Source organism: Sorex araneus, chromosome X (assembly GCF_027595985.1).
Source record: "Sorex araneus isolate mSorAra2 chromosome X, mSorAra2.pri, whole genome shotgun sequence".
NCBI classification, from domain to species: domain Eukaryota; kingdom Metazoa; phylum Chordata; class Mammalia; order Eulipotyphla; family Soricidae; genus Sorex; species Sorex araneus.
In genome coordinates, this window is record NC_073313.1 from 140,978,354 (window position 1) to 141,000,481 (window position 22,128).

Genomic DNA, 22,128 nt, shown 5'->3' on the forward strand with positions numbered 1-22,128 from the left:
TTCCCCTTCCCAAATAGCACAGGAAATTAAAAGGCTTAAAATGTATTTTAATAAGGTGATGCTGCTTTACTGCTCCATATCTCAGAAAAACTCCAAAGATTATCAGGGACAAATCAAACATGGCACACTAATAAAAAATGAACAGCATAACTACCTAAGACAGGCAAGCTGAAGAGCTACTGTCTGACCTTTAGCCTACAGCAACCCTATTTCCGAGATTGTACTGGGCCTATCAAGAAAAGCTGTGACGAGCAACATCATAGACAAAATTGGTGATCCATGGGCTTTTCCTTACCCAAGAAAATAATGAAGGCAAGTTAACACAAGATTTTTTAAAGATATACTAAAATGAAAATCTCTAAGAGAAAATGTCTTCCTTAAGACATGAAAGGGTAATATATGGGATATAACAGAACCAGTACATATGTTGTCTGTGACCTCTATGGACATTTGCTGGAATTCCCACCTGGGAGTGAATGGAGCAATGGGGCTAAGGTCATGGGGGATGTTTGGTTTTAGTGGTATACGTGGCAGTGTCTTTGGGGTTGCGGTTATGAATAAGCAAATAGAACAAGATGGACAAATGGAATGATCATGAGTAATGGGGCTCTAACTGGATCCATTTTGTCATGGTTCCCTTAGGCTCAACAATCACATGAGACTTCAGGAATGCACCACACAGAAACAATATACCACACAGCATTGATTTGAAATGATCTCCCCTCCCTTGCCCTCTGCCTCCAGCATACTCCCTAGATAGAGTACTACAGGCAGGGAAGACCTAACTATTGGGAGGAATCCCTAACACTTTTCCAGGGTAGAATTCTGGCTAGTCCAAAAAGGGTCCTTTTCTTTAAGGGTTTTAGGAAACTAGACAATGCAATTTTATTAGTATCGGCGACGTTTGTTTGGAGCAAATTCAGCTCCAGGAGCTGCACGGTTGAAAGCAGAAGGGGTTCCACCAATTGCCCCAATTCCTTCCATTGTAGCAGCCTGGCCAAAGCGCTCAGTCGTTGGTGGGGTCTAAGAGAGAAAAAGGAAACAATATTAGAATAAAATTTATGTCTTAAGCTTCCCACCAATCTCTAGGACCCTGCTGACTGTAACAGGGGTAACTAATGACTTTAGAAATCTAGTAAGTATCTATGTCTGAAAAACTGCCAAATTACAAACCCCTCCAACCCATAATGTTCTATCCTTAATCCTATTTGTTAAGCATTATTACATATTATTAACCCCCTAGGTGTATAAATGCCTGTCAAGTTTTTTTAGTTCCCTTTCTTAGAACTGGAGTACACGAATAGACAAGGGCAGACCTCACTTGGTAACCCCTAAGACTATTATTCAATTTGGAGCCAGAGATAGTACAGCAATAAGGTCTTTGCCTTATTCAACTATCCGGCTTAAAGCCAGGGAGATAGAAGTAAGGGCTGAGGCGCAAACAGAGTTCAATCCCCAATACTGCAGTCTCCCAAGAACCTCTGGGTATGGCCCAGTATGTAACCCCTGTCCCAGACTCCTTCAAGTGTGGCCCATGTAGCACCGCCCCCACTGCCCGCCCCATAACACTGAGTGTTAATCATCTGGCCTGGTTGGCTGAATATCACCTGCAGTGGCCCCAGGTCTCATGAGCATTCCTTGGGAGTCATTGCCTCACTTGCTGAAAAAAAAAGACTAACTGGTTTAAACATTTCTACACTAAAACTAAAACCGCCTCAGGATGGTATGAACCATAAAACCGTTCAGAGGGGCTGGAGCGATAGTAAAGCGGGTAGGGGGCTTGCCTTGCACACGGCCGACCTGGGTTCGACCCCCGGCACCACATACGGTCCACCGAGCCCGCCAGGAATGATCCCTGAACGCAGAGCCAGGAGTAAGCCCTGAGCACAGTCGGGTGTGGCCCAAAAACCAAAAAAAAAACAAAAACAAAAACAAAAAATAAAACAAAAACAAAAAAACAAACAACAACAACAAAAAAAGCCTTTTAGATGCATATCCAAATTACATGATAATGCCTAACCTTATTGCTTTCCCTCCAAGAATCTGTTCAACTCAGGTTAACTAGCAACTAAATATTAATAGTAGTCAGAGGCATTTGTTTACCTCCTAAAGTGTAATTTGAGGGCTAGAGAGAGCTTAAAGGGATGAATGCATCTGGGAGGACTAAGTTAAATCTCTAGCACTGCCTGGTCCCTGAGGATCTCTAGGAGCAGTCCCTGAGCACTGCCAGGTATGGACCAGCCCAAACCCACAAAAAGGAGTAATTTTAGACCCAGTTTGCCTAAGATTCAAAGACCCTGAGGTTACATTTAGTGGATAGCATTAGACTTCAAGATTGATAATTAGGGATATCCTAGCAGTTCCAGGGACTGTAAAGGTAAAGACCTTTCTCCATTCTTCATTTAGAAAAGTCTTTCCCAAAGGAGGCAATACTGCCCCTCTGGGAAGGTGCTGGTGCAATCCAGGGAGGCAGTAATAGCTTCTAGTGCAATTGGAGGCATTTTGTTTGCATAAAGTAGGCAGTTACCTAGGGGGAGACTTTTGTCTTTTGTTGTTTTGTTATTTTTTTCTGAAAAGGCCAAATAAATCTGTAAAGCACTAATTTACAATTACTAGGAAGGCCCTGCAATTTATTACCAATCCCAAGGTTCCATCTGGCATCATAGTGGCAGGCCCTGGAGGAGCTGGGGTACCAGCCGGTACAGGAGCAGGAGGCATGGCACCTCTGTTGTTTATGCCCATAGCACCTTCAAACAGAATAATGTAGTCAGCACATTATTATACGAGACAGAAAGAGTTGCCTCTCTCTGTGCTAAGAGGAAACAATTCTTTGGGCTGAGATGATCACACCATCCTCACAACCTTCCCCCCACCAACCATTCAAAAACACTGCTCCTAAGATTTCAGTCCCTTAACATGTCGGCACAACTTACATTAATTAAGCTATATCTAAGTGTGAGCCACCAGAAGTATGAGCTGGCATCAACGTGTCAATCTACTAGTACATGAAGGGTGTGGGGTATGGTTTAATGGTAGAGTATACACTGCATGCGAAGCCCTGAGTTCAATCCATGGCACAAAAATAAACTAGGAGAGCTGGGAGGTAGCCGAGAGGGCTGGAATGCATGCTTTAATACAGGAGCTTCACCACGACGTCCTATCCCCAGTATCAAGTTGAGGAACACCCCAAGCACTTCTGAATGGGATCCCAAAACACTGAATTAAAAAGTTAATACAATGCCTGGAGATATGTCCCAGAGAGGTGCATGTTTTGTGGGCCAGAGGCCTAGGTTAGATTCCCAGCACTGCTCTGCATGGTCCCCTGAGCACAGACTGCAGCCCCTAGGAACAGTGGTAGGGCCCAAGCTTTGCAAATAAACATGTAAATAAGCCAAGGGCTGAGGTTAGAGTATAAGCACATATTTACATGCAGGAGCCCTCAGTTCAGTCCCCATAATCACATGGTTCTCTGAGCACTCCTAAGCATTGAGCTAGAAGAGACCAGGATCTGCTTCACATGTCCCTGTCCCCAATAACAACGAAAAATTCAAAATTCAGAACAATTAGGACAAAATCTATTAGAGGAACCGGAGAGACAGTATAGTGGGTAGGACACTTGCTTTGCATGCAATTGACCCATATTTGATCTCCAACACCACATATGATATTCTGAGTCCACCAGGAGTATAAGCATAGCTTGGTATGGCCCACTTCCCCCCACCCCAAAAGAAAAAAAAAGCAGCCTAGTAAAACAGTAAGTTCTATAGTCCACCACAAGTGAAACTCAAAAAAGGAAAGAAAATAAAATCATAAGCAGGGGCCAGAGAGATAGGACAGTGAGTATGGTGTTTGCCTTGCATGCCACCAACCCGGTTTGATCCCCAGCATCCCATAGGGTTCCCCAAGTACCACCATGAGTAGTTCCTGAGTGCATACTGAGTAACCCCTGAGCACCACCAGGTGTGGCCCAAACACAGAGAAAACCCATGACTATTAACTTCACACATACATACACATACACACACACACTTACCTCCCATAGCCATCTGACCCATCCGCAGCTCCTGTTCTCTCTGAAAAACAGAAAACACCCAGAACGGTCCAAGGAAGCACTGCATTTTACCATCATTCATTTAGGAGCACATTCTAAGACAATACATTAAATGATAACACATCCCAAGAGTATTAACCAAGCTGCACCACCACCAACAGGTCCTTGCTCATGAAACACATTCCTATTTAGCAACAAGAGACATAAAATGAATGTTAAGTCTTTGCTTCCTCCAACCTGTACAGTAACTGGGAGGACAGCACAAAAATACTCAAAGCTGCTACATAACCAATTATCTCTCATCTTGTAGTTGCTGAAGTCTAAACATCACACAAAGGTCCTAACTTTTTATCTTCCATTTCCTTTCAGACAAGAAGCATTTTCCTTTAAACTTTCCGTCCTATGAATTCTGTTTACAAGTTTTGTGGAATGGAGTAACTGGCAATAACCTTGTACATTACATAGCAGAGGACAATTCACAATGTGTCATGTCACGATTGGTCTCATACATTATGGGCACATGGGAGATATACCGCATCAGGGAAGGTTCCCTTGAATCCTTCCTGCTGTCGCCGCATCATTTCTTCCTGTTGTCTCCGCATCTCTTCCTCGCGGCGCCTACGCTCCTCCTCCTGCCTAAGGAAATCACCAATGTATTAAAGCAGAGCCATTCCAGAATTTAAGATTATCTTAATGAGACCCAGCTTAGGAGATGAAGAGCCTACTGCAAAGCTATCACTGCTGTCCAGGAAACTCACTGTTAAATGTGCCCTGCTCTAAAGCAACCCATGCTTTTCAAGAAAACAAAGAAAAAACACCTTTTCCAAAGAAGCCTAACAAGACCAGTAATCAACTTATTTCTCTTTAGTGTAGTCAAGAAACATTTGCCAACAAATTTACTTATGTACGAACCTGCAAGGTGCTAAAGACAGACATCACTGTTTAAGAGCAGGCAGAGAATAAGAGTTGAGAAAGTTACCTGAGCTCCAGTTGCTTTCGTTTTTGCACTTCTTGATTATGGAGCTCTTCCATTCTTCGAAGTTCTTCTTGGCGCCTCATCAAATCTAGAAAAGCAACAGTCTAAGAATATTCTTCATTCTCCACTGACAGGCCCCTAATTATCTTCTTTAAAGATTCAAACAGCAGGGGCCGGAGTGATAGTACAGTGGGTAGGGAGTCTGCCTTGCACGCAGTCAATCCCGGTTAATCCCTGGGATCCCATATGGTCTCTGAGCACACTTCCATGCAGTCAATTCAGGTTCAATCCCTGGTATCCCATATGGTTTCCGAGCACACTAGGAGTGATCCCTGAGTGTACAGCCAGGAGTAACCCCTGAGCAGTCAGGTGAGACCCCCAAACCAAACCAAAGGACCCAGGAAGCAAAGTGGGCAGGAGCAGTGAGTACAGCAGATAGAGCACACATGGCCAACACAATTCCCAGCACCATATATGGTCTCCTGCACCACCAGAAACAATCCTACAGAGCCAGGAGTAAACCCTGAACACACAGCCGGGGAAGGGGAAGGGGAAGGAGGAGGGGGGAGGAGGAGGGGGAGAGAGAGAGAGAGAGAGAGGAAGGAAGGAAGGAAGGAAGGAAGGAAGGAAGGAAGGAAGGAAGGAAGGAAGGAAGGAAGGAAGGAAGGAAGGAAGGAAGGAAGGAAGGGAGGGAGGAAGGGAGGGAGGGAGGAAGGAAAAGGAGGGAGGAAGAGAGGGAGGAAAGCAAGCAAGCAAAGGGACTCCAAGTGGCCACCTAAGATTCAGATTTCAAAATGGAAGGCAAACCTATTACTTCCTTTTCCACAAAATCCTCTCTTCTCTGCCTTATTTTAAGATCCATCTGCCTACCAAGATCAACAAAGTATTTCAGAGAATGCGAACAGATTTAGAACATTCTCTACTGATATAACGAAGTTCTTTTTGGGACACACTCTACTGTGCTCATGGCTTACTCCTGGATTTCCGCTAAGAGCACCTTATGGAGTGCCGGGGATTGAACCTAGGTCGGCTGCGTGTAAGGCAAGCACCTATTTATACTATTTCCCTGGCTGGAACATCCTTTAGAAAGCTATTTTGACCTAGCTTTAAGACCAAGTCCATTACTCACCCTGCCTCATGAGCATGACCTGGTGCTCATGACGAGCAGCCTCCATCTCCATTTCCAGCTTCTCACGAGCCTCCTTGATATTACGGTCCACTTGGTCTTGCTGCTGTTTCTCCATCTCAATGAGTGCCTTCCAGCGCATGGCATACTCATACTCAAATGAGCCAGGCTGGGCAAATCTGGGTGGTTGTTCTCTTTCCCTGTAAACCAAGTTCCTAGGTTACAAAACCTTTGTCCAATACCCCAACTATACAATGCACTCGCTACCAGGAAAAAAGTATACAGCAAAGAGTAACCTCTTACACATCCCATTATAGGCTTCCTTAAAAATAGATGGGAAGGACCGCACATGTATCTCAGCCTTGACTATGAAGCCATGTGTTTGATCCCCAGCATCATACAAAAGAAAAGTACGTCAAGAGAGACAGAACAGTAGGTAGAGCACTTGCCCTTGTACTTGGCTGACCCAGGTTCAATCCCCAGCACCCATATGGACCCTGATCCTTGCCAGGAGTGATCCCTGAGTGCAGAGCCAGGAGCAACCCCTTAGTACCACAGGTGTGGACCCCCAAATAAAAACAAAAAGAGACAATAAGGAACTATCAGGGACCACTTACTTGTGAAATTGCTGGTTCTTAATAACCAGTTTTTCTGGTAACCCCTCTTCATCATCTAACTGGTCCATGGGCTCCACAGTCACAGGCCTCGGAAATCTATATGAAAGGATGAAGTTTCAGTATTAATCAAATCATACCTTTACGAGGACTCTCCACCGATATTACTGACATTATGAACTAGCTACAGGTCAGGCCTTAATTTTATAGTCGGCCCACGGTAAGTTAACTCCTTTTAATGGCATCACATAGAATCTAGTGTTGGTAGGATGAAGTCAAGCTTTAGATTTCTCAATACACTTTTAACAAGATTTCAAGGGGGCAGGAGAGGGGGCACAACAGGCTGAGCATGAAGGAGGCCCAGGCCAATCCCTAGCACATGGTCCTCACAGCACCATTGGGAGCAAATCCCAAGCACTGAAGACCAAGAGCGGCCAGAGCAGTCAGGTGTGGTCAAACAAACAAAAGCCACAAATGCTACATAAATTGCAGCCTAAACATCCAGTATCTACAGAATTTTTAAAAAATGACTTGGGGTATAAGACAGACAGTACACACACTGAACTTTTCAGAGTGCAGAAACATCAAAGGGTCAAAGTAATATTTATGATGAAATGACAACCTATGAAACACAAAAATGTATCTCTAGTCCGCTTAATCAAGATTTCACTGAAAACTGTACCAGAATGCTAAACTTCTATTAAACAATGAAAAAATCTTAATGATTACAGATAGGAACCTAGATCCTAGTTGTCAACTTCCTAGGTGACAGAAAAGAGTAACAAACTGAAGTATATTTGAAAGCCACCTCTGACTTACGTGGTTAGCAGGAAAGAGCCTTCACTACATCTGTCCAGAGCTTTCCGAGCAGCTGGTTTCCCTGAGAATTCAACAATGCCTTTTCCAGAGGGCCTTCCTCGATCATCCACAATGACCACAGCCCTCTCTACCTGGCCAAACACAGAAAAGGCCTCCTCCAGCAGTTCATTGGACACATATTGAGGAAGGTTTCGAACTGTGAGAGATGCACTATGACAAGCAAAGCGCACACGAAGCTGCTTGCCACGGAGTGGCATGTTGTCCAGCTCCACTTTGGCAATCTCGGCTAGAGTTCGTGTTTCCTAGAAAGTAGAGGAAGTTAGAAGAACACAATTCAACAAAGACCACGATGTAGCAACCACAGCCTTAAGTAGCATATAGCTCAGCAGCAAATATTGCCCACCACCCAAATCTTGTCGAGACTGGGGAAATGATTCAAAGTTCTGGAGCCCGTATCTGGCATGTGGGAGCCTACGACCACAACCAGCACTGTATGGCTCCCTAGCACCAATGTGTGTGATTCCAGAACAAACTAAAGCAGGAAAACTTTCATGTAACTATTTGGTTAGCCTAACTGCTCTGATGGCCCTGTAGTAATTTAATAGGAAATCTAGAAGCTAATACCATTCACATGGTCATAGGTTAATCTCCCTAGGATATTCGTAGGTTGTTCTCAAGTGGTAACATCATCTGGACAACCACCAGCCTAAATCTATCCTTACAATACAGCAGCCAGAGTATCTAATTCCAGCTCGCTACTTACAAGCTTAAGCAAAACTACATATGCTCTCCAAGAGGCCTCTATACAACCTCAGAACTTGATGAAATTCCCTTCAAATTATTAAAGAACCTCGCCAGAGAAAATAACTACCCTATATATCCTCAATTTTGTGCCAGATATGGAGTGGAAACTAGCTGGAACCACTACCTCCAATTACCTCGTTAGGATATTATGCCCACCCTCCTACACAGCTAACTCCTAGACACGCTCTTCATATACTTAAACACATTCCCTGAACCAAACCATTCTCAAAAAAACTCTATTAACAAAAATGGGAGCTGGAGGGATAATACAGCGAGTAGGGAGCTTGCCTTGCACATGGCTGACCTGGGTTTGATCCCTGGCATCCCATATGGTCCCCCAAGTACCATCAGAAGTAATTTCTAAGTGCAGAGCCAGAAGTAACCCTTGAGCATTGCTGGGTGTTGCCACAATCCCTCCAAATCAAAACAATATTTTGTATATTTTAGTATAATTAAAATTTAAGACACTAATAAAAAAATTCCTTCAAAATTTTAAGTCCTTCTTTTGTGGGGGCCACACTTGACAATGTCAGGGATTATTTCTGGCTGCTGCATTCAGGAATAACTCCTGGTGGTGCTCAGGGGATCATATAGGATGCCGGGGATTGAATGTGGGTCAGCGGCGTATAAGGCAAATACCTTATCCATTGTACTATCGCTCTGGCCCCAAGAGTTTGAAGTCTTAAAGTGAGACAGCACATGTGTAAGGGCTTTTGAAAATAGCTCTTAGCTCTTTTTCCAGAAAAAATTACTAAGCAGATGAAAATATGAGGGCTAGGGGCTTTGTGGCAAATGGGAAGACTATATAAAAGATACCCATCAGCTGACAATTACTAAAGCTGGGCAGTAAGTATGGTGAATTATATTTCTGCACCTTTGAAATTTCCCAAGTGGCAAATAACCCATTGCTCTTAAGAGAACCTAAAAACAAAACCTGTATTTTCATCCTGTTTTGTCAACTACAACCATTAGATTTCAATAAACAGACCATGTGAGACTGTCTACTGCTTAATCTGGCATTTTCTATCACGCCTAGATTCTCCCATCTTTTTTCCCCACTGCTTACCAAGCGAATAAAGCCAAAGCCCTTATCCTTATGAATGAAGACTTCACCAGCTTTCCCATATTTCTCAAACAGTTTCCTCATTTCCTCCTCGGTGATATCAGGAGGAAGATTGCCCACAAAGAGCCGGCTCCGCTGGGTAAAGGTCTTCTCTCCTGGTTTTCTAAAATTCTTAAGGTCAATAGTCAAGCCTTCATCTGAAAAAAGAAACATACTCTAAACATGAGAGAAAGAACATTACAATTACACTTTAATTGCAACTAAATTTATGTACTTTTTTGCCTTTTGGGTCACTCCTGGCTCTGCACTCAGGAATTATCCCTGGCAGTGCTCAGGGGACCATACGGGATGCTGAGAATCAAACCTAGGTCGGCCGTGTGCAAGGCAAATGCTCTACCCACTGTGCCATCGCTCCAGTCCACTAGCACAGCGGGTAGGGTGTTTGCCTTGCATGCAGCCAATCTGGGTTGATTCCTCCATCCTTCTTGGAGAGCCCTCCCATGGAGTATTAAGATGTAAATAGGGAAAAGAATAAAGGTGTCACATAAAGGTCCATTCCTTTCTAGTCCCGGGAGGCTAATCTAAAACCCAAGAAACCACACTCCCCAAAGAGAATCTTTATTTATGCCCCATCACTGAACAGGAACTCACTTTGGCTGCTGGCTTGTTGCCCATTTGCAGGTATTGGCGGCGGCTGTTGCTGCTGCTGCTGGTGGTGCTGTTGGTGATGGTGCTGATGATGCTTCCTTGGAGCATGGTTTTGCTTCTCCAAGTTGAAGGTTTTATTGCTCTGCATTCTTGCACCCTGAAAGAAAATACAAGTGGGGCTGGAGATAGTACAGCCGGTAGGGTGGTTGCTTGATTCATATACAGCTGACCCAGGTCCAATTCCTATGTGCAGAGCCAGGAGTCACCCCTGAACACTGCTGTGTATGGGGCCCAAAAACTGGAAAAAAATCTAAGAATGTAAAAGCAACTAGACATTAGCAGATGTTTATAAAATCTAAACAGGAATGCGGCTCAGCAATGGAGCACATGCCTTACAATGTATGAGGCCTTGGGTTTGATCCCCAGCACTCCAAAGGGGAAAAATAAACAAGTACTGAGTCAAGATATGCAGCTCAGATGAAAAGCACCTGCCTAGGCTTGATCCTTCCCACCAAAAAAGAAATCAAAACATTACTTCCACATTGTTTTTTAATACTATAGAGAATTAAAATATCTATTTTGGGGGTGGCTATGATTAATACATAAAATGATCAGTACTGGCATACTAAGCACTCAATAGTTATTAATCACAATGAAAAGATAAATGATTACCAGAGTAGTAAATACAATGAGCTTGACAGGCATAGAGTGTTAAATTCTGCCACTTATAAATCAGCCTATGGGAATGAATACATCATAGGGGCACTTTGCTTGCACGTGGCCTAAGTACATTTTATCCCTGGCATTCCATAGTCCCCTGGGCACCAGTAATTCCTGAGTGCATAGCTAGGAGTAACCCCTGAGCATCACTGTGTATGCATCCCTCCCCTAAAATAAACTGACAAGAATTAGCCTTAAAGAAAACAAAATGTATATTCAGGAAAATCAAGCCTGGGGCTGGAGCAACAGTACAATGAGCAGGGCACTTGCCTGCTCGGCCAACCCGAGTTTAGCCAGCACCCCATATAATCCCAAGTCTGCCAAGAGTGACCGAGAGCAGAGACCGGAGTAAGCCCTGAGCACTACCAGGTGTGGCCCAAAAGTCATAAAGGAAGAGAGAAAATTGAAAGTTTAATTTAATTTTTAAAATTGTTTACGTTTTTGCTTTTTGGGTCACACCCGGCGATGCACAGGGGACCATATGGAATGCTGGGAATCAAACCTGGGTCAGCCGCATGCAAGGCAAACTCTCTACCCGCTGTGTTATTGCTCCAGCCCCAAAAGTTTAATTTTAAGTTGCAAATTTCCTAATCCTGCTAACAATCTTATAAATCACTTTCCTCATTCAATAACAGCTCTCCAGTAAATCAAAGGACAAAAATGAATCCTGAATTCTCTTATCCTAAAATCAGAATTTAGATCAAGGCAATATGCAAAGGCCTTTTGAAAAACATTGTATCAATGTGTTGATTCTTTTAAAACATTTGGCAAGAAAGCTCAATGGGCTGAGCATCATCAGCACGCCATGGTCCTCAAGAGCAGGGAGCAGTCCCTGTATCGGAAGCATGGCCCTAAACAGAGAACACTGGACTCCTCAAAGCAACTGTGAAAATCTAGGTAAACAGCAGACTTTGAGGGCTGGAGCACAAAACAATTTTAAAAAAATTGACTCTGGGGCTCGAGCGATAGTACAGTGGGTAGTGAGTTTGCCTTGCATGCAGTAGACTTGGGCTCAATTCCTGGCATCCTGTATGGTCCCCTGAGCACTGCCAGGTATGACCCAAAAAGCAAAACAAAAACAAACAAAAAACCCTGACTCTGGGTAGGTACGTGCATACACTTTGGGGGGCCACACCCATCAGTGCTCAGAACCACTGGTTCTGCTGGGGGACCCTGTGGCTCCACTGGCCTGTGGTTGGCCATGTGCACTGCAAGCCCCTTACCTGCTACTCTGACCCTGCAGACATTGTTCAGTGGTCAGAGCACCTGCGTGAAGGGAGATCCAGTTCCATTCCAGCACTTTCCCACATGAGGAAGGCATTGCTCTATAGTGGCCTATGATCTCCTGTACACATCCACCTACTGTCAGCACCGAATATTGTACAGCTTTGTTTTATATATTAAAATCAAACCTTGTTTTATGTATTTAAAAATTGGGGCCCGGGGCTAGGGCAATAGCACAGCAGGTAGGGCCTTTGCCTTGCATGCGGCCAACCCGGGTTCGATTCCTGGCATCCCATATGGTCCCCTGAGCACCACTAGGACTAATTCCTGAGTGCAAAGCCAGGCAATGCACACCCTGTGACCCGAAAAAGAAAAAAATAAACATTTAATTAAAAACTAAAAAAAATTGGGGCCAGAGAGCCTTGTATTCTGCCAGCCCCAGTTCATATCCGCAGCATAGTGTCTCTCAAGCACTACCAGAGTAATCCTGAGCAGAAAATCAGAAGTCTTAAGCAGGGCAGGGTGTGTCCCCCAAATATAAAGCCAAGCCCAATTAAATATGAGCTTTTATATGTTGTAAGAAAATTATGTAATTGGCACAAATTAAGAGTCCTGTTTCTTTAAGGGTGGCGGGCACCCCATCTAATGAGGAAACCTGTGAGACCCACACACAAAGCATGCAACCCAGGCCTTTGACCAATCTCTCCAGTCTTAGAGGCATTTCTTTTTTCTTTTTTTTTTTTTTTTTGCTTTTTGGGTCACACCTGGCGATGCACAGGGGTTACTCCTGGCTCTGCACTCAGGAATTACCCCTGGCCGTGCTCAGGGGACCATATGGGATGCTGGGATTTGAACCCGGGTCGGCCGCGTGCAAGGCAAACGCCCTACCCGCTGTGCTATCTCTCCAGCCCCTTAGAGGCATTTCTTAATTATGGTTTACCTATAGATGGAATGCTACAAGCCTAAAAATTTATGACTATATGAACAATGAAAAATGCGAGATTCCCTAAGAGGACTTTTAAAATATGAGTACAGAAAAGTAACAGGAAGCAGGCAAAAATTATAACCCACATCTATTAGGTTATAATTTTTTATTACCCCATGCACGTTAAACTCCTACATTAAATTCCTTTTCATTTAAAGTTTACTTTTGATAGGCACTATTGTTTATGATTTATCAATAAACAAAGATCACTACCTCTATGCTTGCCTCCTGGTGAGAAAAAACAATATACATACTACATTATATAGTACTAAAGATTTAAATGGTAACTGCTACAGGGAAAATAAACTGGGATGGGCCTAAAATTGATAGGGAATGGCAGAGGTAAGAGTGAAATTCTAAATAGAGCTCGGAGGTAAACCCCAGCAGAAAAATTGACATTTAAACAAAAATCTGAATTTACCCAGATATGTAATCTCAATCTTTATAAACAAAGCTATCTATTACAAAACACATACTACAGAAAATGTGGAGAGAAAAAAAATCAAAGATCCAGTACTGTTATCACATTTTGGAATGCCCTTTAGTAATATTTATATAAATCACAATTGCTCCGAATGACAAATTACAAAAATTGCTTTGTGGCCCTCCTCTTCTACTTTATGATATAGGATATGACACAGGATGAGCAGCAGTCATATAAGTAAATCTTTTATGTTGCATTAATTAATGGTCACAGAAGTCGACCAAACCTCTAATGTTGGACACTTGGACTGCTTCTAATTCTTCATCAATGGGGTCAAGTATGGATCAATAGACCTCCAACAATTTCCTCATTTGCTAATTAAACTCCTAAAACTTATATTATCAATTCGGAAATTACTATGATATGCCACTGGCTTTCCTTCGTATCTACAGTCAACATTATCCCTCATTTTTAATTATGGCCATCTGGATGTACACTTATTTACTAAACTATTCACGACTATGAGAAATTTAAATTGCTTCCACCTTTCTCCTATTATAATGGTGCAGTAAATATTTTACTTATAGCTTTTTATTTCACGAGGATAAATTCTGAACATAATAGCTGATCAATTTTATGACTCCTGACACTTAGTGTGGCATCACTTTTTTCAAAAATGTGTAACAATTTCAAATGACATAATAGATGTTTCACAGTAAATGATACCTAAAAAGAAAAAAGAGAAACATGTTTTAAAAATTAAGACACAAAATTTAAAGTATATTCTAATAACAGTTAGGAATGGGTAGGACAAGCATCAGATTCAGATCTGTCCCCCTGTGGTCCCTGGTATAAACACACATACACACACATACCACCCCCCTTTCAATTCCCCTAAATTGGCCTATAGCAGAAACCTGAATTATCTTCAAGGGCATTTTACCCCACTAGGTCTTCTGGTTAAAACCCTTTTTCTCTAATATAGGGTCTGGTCTCAGCTTCAATACTGTGCATCCCATTCAGAAATGCATTTACATGATGCCAGAAATCCTTATGAAGATTCAGTCAAAATGAAAATACCTACAACCTAGTTATACCTTACTCATGATTTTTTTATTTTTTTTCCTTTCTTTTTCTTTCTTTTTTTCTTTTCTCTTTTTTCTTTACTCATGATTTTTGGTTAATTTTTTACAGGGAGTGGGGTTAGACCATTGGTACTTGAGGCTACTCTTGATTGTGCTCAAATGTCAGGGACTGAACCAGGTATCCTGCACACAATATATGCACTCAACCCCACTGAGCCATCTCTAGGACCAGCTAAATTATCTTAGCAACACCCCCCACTCCATTTCCAATGGGTCTATTTTACATGTTGTGAAAAAGCAACCCAACTCCTTGAGAATAAAACATTAGACTGTTTTAAACCATCCAGGTAACTTCAAGGGGTTACTTCTGGTATTTAAAGTGTAGCCTTGTATGTAAAAGGACCATGGTACCAGGTATTTTCCCACCATTTTACATCAGGCACTGTGCCAAGTCTCTATTAGCCTGTGCTCACAACTATTACTTTCCAGGATTAAAAAAATATTGATGCCTAGAGAATCCACTAGCTACATTTACAGAAGTTATGGCAGAACATGAAGTTAGAACTTTGCTGAACTCTAAAGGTCAGAATCATCACTGCACTTCAAACACTGTAACCCAACTCACCTTGATTTTATTTGAGTCAAACTGAGACAAACTTAGCACACCTAGCCATTTACCTAACTTCTGAACCTCAGTTTTCTCACATGTAAGATAATGTAGCTCTATCAATTTCACAGTGCTGGTTAAAATCAAGTGCACTCCTGCTCTCCTGCAGCTTAGCAAAAGTAATTCCTTATAACCACACTGCTGTGTTTTAAGGTAATGTTTCCAGTCTTTTAAGTTTCCTCTTTCATCCAGGAGGCACTGAGCAGTAATTGTGCAATACACATCAACAGTGCCCCTAAAGCCGCATACACCCAAAAGCGCTGTTCTCATCTACTTCTATGACCATTAATATAATTTGAAAATCCTGCAGAAATACATATTGATATCTAAATCCACTGTCCTCTAAGAGAACAAAGCACAAAGATTAGTAGCAAAGATTTCTGTCTACTTCTCTGTCCTAACACCAATGAACTTTCTTGAAAGAAAACACTGCTTCTCAAAGACTTGGGACTATGGGGCATGGCATAATAGGACGTTTTTGGGGGGTATAGGAACAAACATTGGATGACAGTGAGCAGAAACCGATATAAACGTCTGCTTAAATTTCACAAGAACACGCTCATTAGTGGAAACTGAGGGAGAAATCTAGCAAAAATTGACCCAACTGAGACGTGTGAGCGCCGCAGAAGGTATGAACGTGGGAAGGTGTTTTCCTTAAGCGTTTTTAAGGCTCTTTGATCTAACAAAGAATTTGTACATAGGGCATATAAATCGAATCCGTTGCCCCAGCTACGCGGAACTGCCAGATCCGCGAAATAAAAAGTTCACTACAAAGTATAAAGTTGATTTTTTTTTTTTTACAAAAATAATTCCAGCAGATGCCACCTACAACAACACGCTAGGGGAAAACATGCCAACTCGAGGTTTAGATGAAATTCCAAAATATCGGGCCAGTCGTCTTTGATCGGGCGACCCTGCGCCGGCCCGCAACGCCCGAGCGAAAAGAGCGAAAAGCCTCGAAGGCCTCGCCAACCGCAACTTCGGGGCTCAGCACACAAAAGGTGTCGGCTTACGGTAGTCCCTGCAAGTGGAAAAAACATCCCTCGGTCGTCCCCCAAATGAAGGTTCAATTGCACAAGGCGCAAAGCGAGGCCAGCGGGCCGGGGGGGTGGGGGTGGGGCGGGGGGGGTGGGGGTGGGGAGCCGCGGCCAGGAACGGGCGTCGGGCATCAGCGGGGTCCCGGCCCCAGGAACTTGGCCGCGAAGAGTTTTGACAAAGGGAAGAGCCTGCCCGAGGGCCTCCCCCTCTTTAGGAATTAATGGCCTGGCGAGGCCTCGAGGAGGAGCGCCCGACAAAGCGGCCGCGGCGGCTCCTCCTCCTCCAGCCTCCACTCGAGGGCTCGCCAGATAATGGACCCCACACCCTCCGGCCTAGGGCGGCCCGCCCGGCCCGGGAATTTAATGACACCCGGGGAGAAGGGCCCAAGGCGGCGCCGAAAAATGGGGAGCGAAAGGGAAATCGCACGCAGTGAGCGCCCGAGGCGAGACGCCAGGGGCGCGATGTGCAGCCGCGGGTGGGCAGCGGCGACGGTGCGGCGGCGGGGCCAAGGCCTCGAGGGGCCTCGGGACCAACGGCCAACTCCCTCCCCACCCCGGCCTCGCCCAGGCCCCTGCCCGCCACCAAGCGCCGCCAGAAAGCCTACTCCCACCGCCAGCGAGTCCCAGGTCCTCCCCAGACTCACCCTCCACCGACTGGTCTCTCCTCGGAGTAACGGCGACGCTACCCGGCCTCTACCGCCCCGAGAAAAGAGCGCGCGACCGCCGGAAACGAGACGACGGAGTTCGGTGCCTCCCATGGAGTACCCAGTGGCGATCTTGATTGGCCTGCTGATATGCCAATCAAGATTTACCTTTTGAGACGGCTTCATTTCGCCGCCATGTCTGCGATCGGATTGGCTACCGCCTGCGAACGATTCGAGTTCGTGTGAACGACAGATGGGGGACAAAGAGGGAGGCTTTGTACTTAGGGCGCGTGCGCAAACCACCTTCCGCTTGAAACGGAAAAGGAAGGGGGGAGGGGGACGAAAGGGGTGGGAGATATGGTGGGTCGGAAGGAGAGATTTAACCGCCTGACAGAAAGACTAAAAGACCCAGTGAGGGAGGGGGGAATGGAGAGGGGGGGAAAAAGAGAGAGTGGAACGTGGAGAGCTAAGTGGAGGAAATGTGCGCGCGTGGGCGTGCTCGAAGGATCCCCGCACTGCGCCTGTGCGAGAAGCAATAGTAACAATGTCATTGTATTCGGCACACTAAATGAAGCCTTTTTCCCTCAGCAAAGATGCCCCGCCATGTTTTTTTTTTTTTACACACTTCCTCATTTGGAATTGCGCTTCACCGGATTTCTAGTATATTTTCCTGCTGCCCAGTTTTCATGCAGTCCGGCTGAAGGAGTCATCATTACGATTATTCTAGAAAGGGGCGCGGGAGAGAGGGGAGATGGGAGCCTTTAGTCCTTGTGTGATTACACATACAGATTTCTCACCAGCACCCTTGTTTCCATGGCAACTAGGGAACGCAGAAGTCCAAACACCATTGTTCCTATGATTCTATGATTTACAGAGTCTACAGGTGTCATCATTGCCATGGTTACACTGCAGATCTCCAGATCAGAATGATTCTTTTTTCCTTAGGATGCCAGTAAGCAATCATTTTCCTTTTAAAATAATGCTTACCTAGCCCTGCAGTTAATCAAGCGCTACCAGGCTCAACTGATAGCTGTTTGTTCTTAATTTCCATTAACTGACTATTCATACTCAGGGTTCCAGGTGACCCAGGCTGGCACGCACTACTTTATGTGAGGACACGATGATCTAGACCTGCATTATCTAATAAACACGTCTATAATGATAGAAATGTTTATCTCTGTTCAGTACAGTTTGATCATTGAGGGCTAGCAAAAGGAGACAGCACAAAGAATGCCTGCAGGAAGCCCTGATCAAGATCTAGTAGCTGCCCCTGCAAGGCGTGGTACCAAGACAACAACAAAAGAAAAAAACTTAAAGGCTTAAAATATGACTAGTGTGACTGAGGAGATGAATATTGGTATCATTTCCGTCTGTTGGACCATATACCCAGCTATTCAGAGCCTCTTCTTGGCTCTGTACACAGAATTAACCCCTGATGGTGCTGGTGTGGGGCATATGTGATGCTAAGAATTGGAAATGGGCCTGTGGGATAAAAGGCAAGCGCTTTACCGACTATAGTATCTTTCCAGCCAGGATCTGAATTTTACATCCTGTTACAGGGGCTGGAGTGACAGTATAGTAGGTAGGGTAGCTTACCTTGCATATGGCAAATCCAAATTCAATCCTCATCACCCCATGGTTCCCCCAGCCCTGCCAGGAGTGATCCTTGAGTGCAGAGCCAGGAGTATACTCTGAACATGCCAAGTATAGCCCCAAACCCTTTTTAAAATGAGTTAATCCTATTACTGGTTTATTTTTTGGTTTAGGGGCTGTACCCAAGCAGAGGTTGGTTTCTCAGGGGCTGCTCCCAGTGCTGCTTGGGGTACCATGTGGTGCTGAGGTTCAAACTTAGGTCTCCTACATGCAAACCATGCACTCAGCCCACTGAGCTACTCACTGGACCAACTATCCGATTACACTCTTGTATCACTGTATCACTGTCATCCCACTGCTCATCGATTTGCTCGAGTAGGCACCAGTAACATCTCCATTGTGAAACTTGTTACTGTTTTTGGCATATTGAATACGCCACGGGTAGCTTGCTAGGCTCTGCCATGTGGGCAAGATACTCTCGGTAGCTTGCCAGGCTCTCCGAGAGGGGCGAAGGTATTGAACCTGGGTCGGCCGTGTGAAAGGCAAACACCCTAACCGCTGTGCTATCGCTCCAGCTCATTCTAATTAAGAAAAATGTAAGTCACTGGCGGATGGAGAGAATACAAGGGGCAGGGTACTTGCCTGGCATCCTGCAGACCCAGCTTCGATCTCCAGCACCCCATGTTGTCTCCTGACTGCCAGAGGTCATTTTTGAGCACAGAGTAGGAACAGTCCCAGAGCATCACTGGTATGGCTCCACCCCACCCCAAATAAATACCTCAAATAAATAAATACAACAGAGCCAAAGCTATTCACTCTCACTAGCTCATGTACTACAATAAGAAAGATCAGCCTAACATAGGCATGGAGATCCCGATGGGCACCATGACTGAGAAAAGATTCGTTTTTACTTAGAAGACAAAGCTGGTGACCCAGCAAGTTGGTCCAAACCTCTAGGAACTATGCAATTATGATCAACCACAAGCCTGAAATCAAGAAGATCTGGGTTAAAATGCCCTCAGACTTAAGGTCCAAGATAATTTCCTTGGCCAGAAGAGCTACAGCTCTTCATCTTGACAAGCCCATCCATAGAAATGCCCTCACTGGCTGTAAGGTGGATCTCATCATGACAAATGTCATCAGGATCCTAGAATCTGCAGAAGGAAGAGAGATGGGACTGGATGGAAAACAAAAGTTTGTGTTTCTGCCAGACAAAATAATTTGGCATTGCATGTCAAATCCATTCAAGGATAAAAGAGATAGTACAACAGGTAAGGTGCTTGTCTTATCTGTAGCCGACCTAGGTTCACTCCCTGGCACAACCTATGGTCCCCCAAACACCACCAGGAGTGATCCATAAGCACAGAACCAGGAGAACCAGGAGTAAACCCTGAGCATCACTGGCTATGCCCTCCCCAATACTTGGGGAGATATTACAGGGGTTAAGACACTGGCCTTTCATCCCAGCTGGCCCCAGTTCTAATCCTTGCACCACAAATGGTCCCCAAGCATTCCCAAGGGTCACTCCTGAACACAGAGCTAGGAATAGCCCTTGAACATGGCTGGTTTAGCCCAATTCCCCATCCCCAAGTCCCCGCAAATCTTCAAAGGTGTTTTATTATCTTATATATATTTGGGGATACCTCACTTATTCTGGGCTGGAGCGATAGCACAGCAGTTGGGCTTTCGCCTTTCACGCGGCCGACCCGTGTTTGATTCCTCCGTCCCTCTCGGAGAGCCCGGCAAGCTACTGAGAGTATCGAGCCCACACGGCAGAGCCTGGCAAGCTACCCGTGCATATTGTATATGCCAAAAGCATTAACAATAAGTCTCTCAATGAGAGACGTTACTAGTGCCCGCTCGAACAAATCGATGAGCAACGGGATGACAGTGAATCACTTATTCTGAAGATCAAGGTTTTGACTGTCTGAACATCAAGCCTGGTCTTTTTCTTTGCCCTTTCTTTGTTACTTTCCTTCTGCATTCATTGTGACATTATAGTTATTAATAAAGGAAAATCAGGGTTTGATCAAAAAGAGTTAGCCAAAGATAATAACTACATATACTACATATTTAGCAATAGTATGAATGTATTTTACAGGAAGAAGGCAGAGATAGTGCTGACAGCCATGGGTTGTTGATAATATAATTATATTTTTTGTAGAGGGGATTTGTTGAGTCTGAGGCCACACCCTACTGTGTTCAGGGATCACTCCTGATGGGCTGGGTAGGCAGGGGACTATATGTGGTGCCAGGGATCAAACCAAGGTGGCTGCATGCAAGACAACTGCCTTCCCTGCTGTTCTGTCATTCTAGCCCTGGCTTTATCTTTCTTTGGAAACAAATCATAAACATGACTCTGTAGAGTAGAAACTCCCAGGGACTGGAGGGATAGTGCAGTGAGTAGGGTGTTTGCCTTGCACACCACCAACCGGTTTGATCTTTAGCATCCCAGAGCATCACCCGGAGTGATTGCTGAGTGCAGAGCCAGAATTAAACCCTGGGCATTTCTGGGTGTGGCCCCCAAACCAAAACAAACAAAAAATCTCCCCCAAGGACTTTTTGGTATAAAAGCGGGTAGGGGGAGGCTAGAGGGAGGGAATTGTTCTTTACTGTTTCTTTGGTATTTGTTGTTTTTCTGGGGGACTACACCCAACATGCCTGGGGACCATGTAGTGCCAGGGGTTTGGCTGCATGCAAGGCAAGCATCTCAACTCGAATACTGTCAGGCTCCTTCAAGATTCGTTTAGTTTTGGTTTGGGGGGTAACACTGGTGATGCTGGGAATTGAACCCGCGTCTTGCACTTGCAAACCGTGCTTTGCTCTTTCTTCAGCTTATTTTTACTCAAGGTATATAAAGGGAAATTCTTTTTTAATTCAAAAATGAAGAAGCATAAGAGGTTCTTTTTCATTTCAATGGGGGGAAATGATTTAAGTTTTTTTAAAAAAAGTGTAATGAAGAAAAAAAATTGAAGAACCATAAAAGTTTGTGAAGCGACTATTCATTGTCTTCGGACAGTGAAGCGGATTAAGGACACCTTTCTGAACTTTTTTATTCTTTCTCCTCACCAGAAGGCTTTGGTTCGAAGTAGCAATTAGTTTGAAGGTGAAGAGTTGGTGATATTTATGGCTACATTGAACTTCCACGGAAGAGCCTGGCAAGCTCCCTGTAGCGTATTCTATATGCCAAATACAGTAACAATAACAGGCCTCATTCCCCTGACCCTAAATAGAGCCTCCAATTGTTGGGAAAAACGAGTAAGGAGAGGCTGCTAAAATCTCAGGGCTGGGACAAATGGAGACATTACTGGCGCCCGCTTGAGTAAATCAATAAACAACGGGATGACAATGATACAGTGATACAGTGATATTTGGGGAAGGGAACAGCCCTCACACAAGTCTACCATAATATCGAGTATTTTCGAGACTCCCTCAAGATTGGTTTTAGTATGTCGAAAGAAAAATACATTATTAAAAATACCATATTTGATAGCATTATAATTGATTTATACTTTGTTAATCACAACTATTCCCACTAGAAAACTAAAGTATCAAATAAAAACAAAAAAATGGATATTTGTATATCTAATTTTTGGGGTTTTTTTTGGGGGGGCCACATCCAGAGACACTCAAGGGATGCTTACTCCT

At 44.3% G+C, this 22,128-nt stretch overlaps 1 protein-coding gene across 4 annotated transcripts; it reads right to left on the minus strand.

Moving 5' to 3' along the window:
• Positions 1-26: 26 nt before the first annotated feature.
• On the minus strand, positions 27-17,004 carry NONO (non-POU domain containing octamer binding). Of its 4 annotated transcripts, none has more exons than XM_055120647.1 (12): positions 16,888-17,004; positions 10,105-10,258; positions 9,457-9,650; positions 7,587-7,888; positions 6,771-6,866; positions 6,157-6,353; positions 5,031-5,115; positions 4,585-4,687; positions 4,034-4,073; positions 2,638-2,747; positions 1,785-1,880; positions 27-1,023 (listed from the first exon to the last, which is right to left on the minus strand). In XM_055120647.1, the coding sequence occupies exons 1-12, from the start codon at positions 16,999-17,001 to the stop codon at positions 889-891; spliced, it is 1,626 nt and encodes a 541-aa protein (XP_054976622.1). In that variant the 5' UTR covers positions 17,002-17,004; the 3' UTR covers positions 27-888. The 4 variants fall into 4 exon arrangements, with proteins under 4 accessions (XP_054976622.1, XP_054976620.1, XP_054976624.1 ...); XM_055120645.1 differs by having other exon boundaries at positions 4,561-4,687; XM_055120649.1 differs by lacking the exon at positions 1,785-1,880.
• Positions 17,005-22,128: the final 5,124 nt, after the last annotated feature.